The following is a 4490-nucleotide window of genomic DNA, read 5'->3' as shown; positions in this document are numbered from 1 at the left end:
GCAGACAACTTTTAAAGGAAAACCAGAGTGAATTAACAATGTAACACTCCATTGTACTGTATCTGAATAAGAGGGAAGGAAATGCCAGAGACAGCACTTTCAAAATTAAATTTAAGCGTGAAGGTTAAAGTAGCCAATAAGAAGAAAAAAGCTGAAAAATAATACAGACAGTGGTTTGCTGCATCAGTAGACACCTTGCAGGAATACTGTTCCACTGAAAATTTTTAATTATAACCTCAGTTCCCTATTGTTTAAATTCAAAAAGGAAGGATGGAACATACTATGAAGTACTTACCAAAAACTTGAAGGAATGTCTGTTTTTTATCATTTCCTGCTTTGTTTTTAGCATTACAGATATAAGGACCCGCATCAATATTTTTAATATCTCTTATTGTTAGTTCTGTATTGCTTCCTCTTAGCATATATTTTTCACTTTCTTCAATAAGTTTACCATTCCTAAAAAAACAAAAATCATGTATAAATCAGCCAGTAGGTTCCAAAATCTGAAAGAATGTGCTATGGCCTCTTGAACTGAGGGGCCCAGAACTGGACACAATATTCCAGATGCGGTCTCACCAGGGCAGAGTAGAGGGGGAGGAGAACCTCTCTTGACCTACTGACCACCCCCCTTCTGATACACCCCAGGATACACCCCCCTTCTGATACACCCCATTGTACTGTATCTGAATAAGAGGGAAGGAAATGCCAGAGACAGCACTTTCAAAATTAAATTTAAGCGTGAAGGTTAAAGTAGCCAATAAGAAGAAAAAAGCTGAAAAATAATACAGACAGTGGTTTGCTGCATCAGTAGACACCTTGCAGGAATACTGTTCCACTGAAAATTTTTAATTATAACCTCAGTTCCCTATTGTTTAAATTCAAAAAGGAAGGATGGAACATACTATGAAGTACTTACCAAAAACTTGAAGGAATGTCTGTTTTTTATCATTTCCTGCTTTGTTTTTAGCATTACAGATATAAGGACCCGCATCAATATTTTTAATATCTCTTATTGTTAGTTCTGTATTGCTTCCTCTTAGCATATATTTTTCACTTTCTTCAATAAGTTTACCATTCCTAAAAAAACAAAAATCATGTATAAATCAGCCAGTAGGTTCCAAAATCTGAAAGAATGTGCTATGGAAGAATTAATATGTTTAAAAAAAATATTTGAGAGAAGAGTCTGCTATTATGCTATCCTCAAAAATGCATTAACTCCTGGGACATAAATTGGCATTATGTATAGAAGGGAGGTGATTTTAGCATGACAAAAATTGTTCTGCATGATGACAGTGTTTTTTACATAAGAATGTGAACATTCTAAACATAAGGAAAGTATTCTGGACTGCATTTTGATGTTCAAGACACCAGCTTCCCAATTGGTATCGTCACGTTCTGAATTATATACATATGAAAAATACGAGAATATTAACATTAGAAAAATTAATGTGAATAGAACTCTAATATCACTTACACTCAAAGAAGGATAGAAGGAAATTGGTTAGACAAATATATACTTGTATGTGAGAAACACTTAAAAGCATATCTTCAAAGTGTAACTGTTGCAGTTCACATTAGTAATATACCAAATTATTAAAAAAAAAATTAAATTACTTACACGTAGAGTCTATTGGCACATAATCAACCCTTCCAAATTATTTCCTCTCAGTTCTTGTTGGCTAGCCACAACTTAGTAGGCAGGCATGTCTCCAGATGTTAGAATGAGTTCTGACCAGATGGTACAGAAATAATAAAACCTGAAAACAATTCTGAGGGCTGATCAAGGCTTGACCAGTCCATTTGAATCCTTGGCACACACACAGTTATCAAAACAGCTTATTTTTCACCAGTGCAATCATAACTTTTTTTTATTTTTTCTCATTCTGCCTTGTTTGCTGTAGGCTTCTTTTGAGCTTATTTCTGTGGAATTACCAACAGCCACTTCTCATAAGAACCTACATAAAAATTGCCTGATTTTCATATGCATTGATAATCCTGCTGACAATGCCAACTTCTTGAAAACAATTTGTAAAAAGAAATAAATATACATAACTGAAATATTCTATTCTATATGCCTAGTTTAGGACATCTAGTTTTATTTCAAGATTTGAGCAAAAATGATTTCCCCTGTCTGCTCACATAATGCTGATAACTACATATATTTAATATTTTCTAAAATAACATTTTCCCTAAAAGCAAGAATACAGCTTCTTTCTTCGGAACATTAATATCCATTAATAGGATGCCCCTGGCATCTATATAGCTTGCATTTAGTAACATTTTTGTAAATAACTCCAGACTTATCTGTCCACTTCAAGACATTATTGTGATACTCATTCTTCACCTTTCCAAAGGAAATCACAGATATTGTTTGCAGAACAAAAAAGGTCTAATTTTCCACATAAGTGGTTTCACAAAAAAAAATAAAAAAATCTAGTGATTTCTGTTAGGAGACAAAAGACTATTTTCAAAGTCAGAATTAGCTTCCAAATGCCTGTTATCACAAACATCTCCTGCATCTACAACAATTTCTAAGCAGAAATGAGATCATGAGCATTTCCCTGGCCTCTCTAAGGAACAGAAAAGATTCTGATTGATGATGATATTGGAGAAGAGGAAAACACAAACAACACATTAAAAGTGGATTATTTATTTTGTCAGGTAATTCTAAGTCCTGTCAGTAAAGATAAGGGGATTGATCCAACTAAACTTTACTAGTGTAAATTATCTCCACAGATTTAAACAATAATCATGTTTTCAGTAGGACCATTCACATGACTAAAGATTTACTGTTCATGACCTGTACATTTGGATCTTTGTCTTTCAGTCCTGCCTATTTTAATTCTATTAAAAGTATTGCGTCTATGAAGGTTATGCTTTACACTAATGTAATATCAGTTTCAATAGAGATACCAGTTAAGTGGTCAAAGAAATACATTCTCTCAGTTCATGAAATATCAACAAGGTATATATGCATATTAAACAGAGGAGCAACTAAACCTTGCTGACCTTTCTTCTTGACTAGATTATTTCAAACTGACCAATGTGTAAGTGAACAAAAGCATTTTTGGAGAAACCTTGACACATTAGTTTGGATGCCCCTATTTTAAATTGACAGAATCTTAAACATTGCCAGCACCCGGAAACAAAAAGAGTCATCATAAATAGTTAAAGCTTTACCACACTAGATACTGTCTTAAAGAGATCAAAGCTTGAAACTACTGTCTCATCCAGCATTTTGCTTACAGTCAACACAGAGGGATACATAAGCCACCTCAATAGTACGTCATTTGGTTTTCAAAATACAGACATTTTTCATGCCCTAGCTGAAATTGACCTGTTAAAGCAGTTCATTGGAAACTAAAAAGGAAACAAGAGAAAAGGGAATCAAGATAATTTATTTTTAATTGACTAAAATATCAGTGGATTGTAAAGTAGGTAGGTTTACACAATGAGACCCAAATTATGAAGGCCTTGCAAAAGAAACTACAATAGAGCCAATGAGAGATTTCTAGGTGTCAGAGAATATTTTAAAAGGCAACAAAGACATGAGAACATTGAACTGTGTATAAAACAGGTCCTTAATCTTGATGAACCATCTCAACATGTATGGATGTACTTTCCATACAATATAATGAAAATCCTCCAGCAGAATGGAGTGGAAATCATTTCTACTCTTTTTATCAGAGCTTTTCCTCATCTCTCCAGAATGCATAGCATACTTTTGAAATTTTTACAAGGAAACATCATTTTCTATTATAATAGTTTGTGTCTCTCTGGACTTCTTTTCCTTAGCATAGTTACGCATTCAGAAAACTGGCTTCCATTAAGTCACTTTATTACACATACCCGTTTTACAAATGTTTAATCTGAGGCAAATTAAATAAAATGACTGAACTCACATAGATGAATGGTACAGTTGGGAATAAAGCTGAACACTTGATTCCTGTAAAGAAAGGTTATAATCCTCCCAAAATCAGCATTAACACTTAATTAAATTCAAGATGGAATTTCACTTGTTTATTAAAAAAGAAACACTAATATAAAACTGAGGCTAATATCAGCTTACATTCAACATTAAAAAGTACACCAAATAGGATGAAATTCGGAATATGACACCTTGGACATTAATTCTGATAAATGAATTCAATTAGGTTCTCAATGGATGACATGCATATTAATATTAGATAAACCCATATTGATAGATTTTCCTGTCACTGACAATACTTTCTAGGTTTTTCTCAAAATCAAGAAGGATCACGTTGATCTAGTTTTCCTATGCTCAGTGTAATTTCTAAAGAAAAAGAATCTGAAATATTCTAGAAAACTAAGGCCTTTATCTTGACATTATCTGTGAGGTAAGTCCAAGGACAACAGGAAGATACCAGAAGATTCTGAATCCTTTTAAATATGGGAATAACAAGAGACCTGAACAGTTCAGGACAGAGATTTCAGAAATTTGTTGCAAGAATTTAGTACTGGAATATAAT

General features: G+C 33.3%; 1 protein-coding gene across 1 annotated transcript in view; it reads right to left on the bottom strand.

The window, feature by feature from the left end:
• Positions 1-295: 295 nt before the first annotated feature.
• Positions 296-4490, bottom strand: part of LOC104461938 (neural cell adhesion molecule 2-like) — a gene marked incomplete at both ends in the record, with an annotated part of 20502 nt that continues 16307 nt past the window's right edge. Inside the window, 2 exons of the mRNA XM_010073692.1 lie at positions 296-456; positions 913-1077. Coding sequence (XP_010071994.1) covers positions 296-456; positions 913-1077 — 326 coding nt within the window. The remainder of the gene's footprint in view (positions 457-912; positions 1078-4490) is intronic.

Source organism: Pterocles gutturalis, unplaced genomic scaffold, assembly GCF_000699245.1.
Source record: "Pterocles gutturalis isolate BGI_N339 unplaced genomic scaffold, ASM69924v1 scaffold32102, whole genome shotgun sequence".
Taxonomy (NCBI): Eukaryota; Metazoa; Chordata; class Aves; order Pterocliformes; family Pteroclidae; genus Pterocles; species Pterocles gutturalis.
Note: the sequence above shows the minus strand (reverse complement) of the source record. Positions and strands in the feature narration are given on the sequence as shown.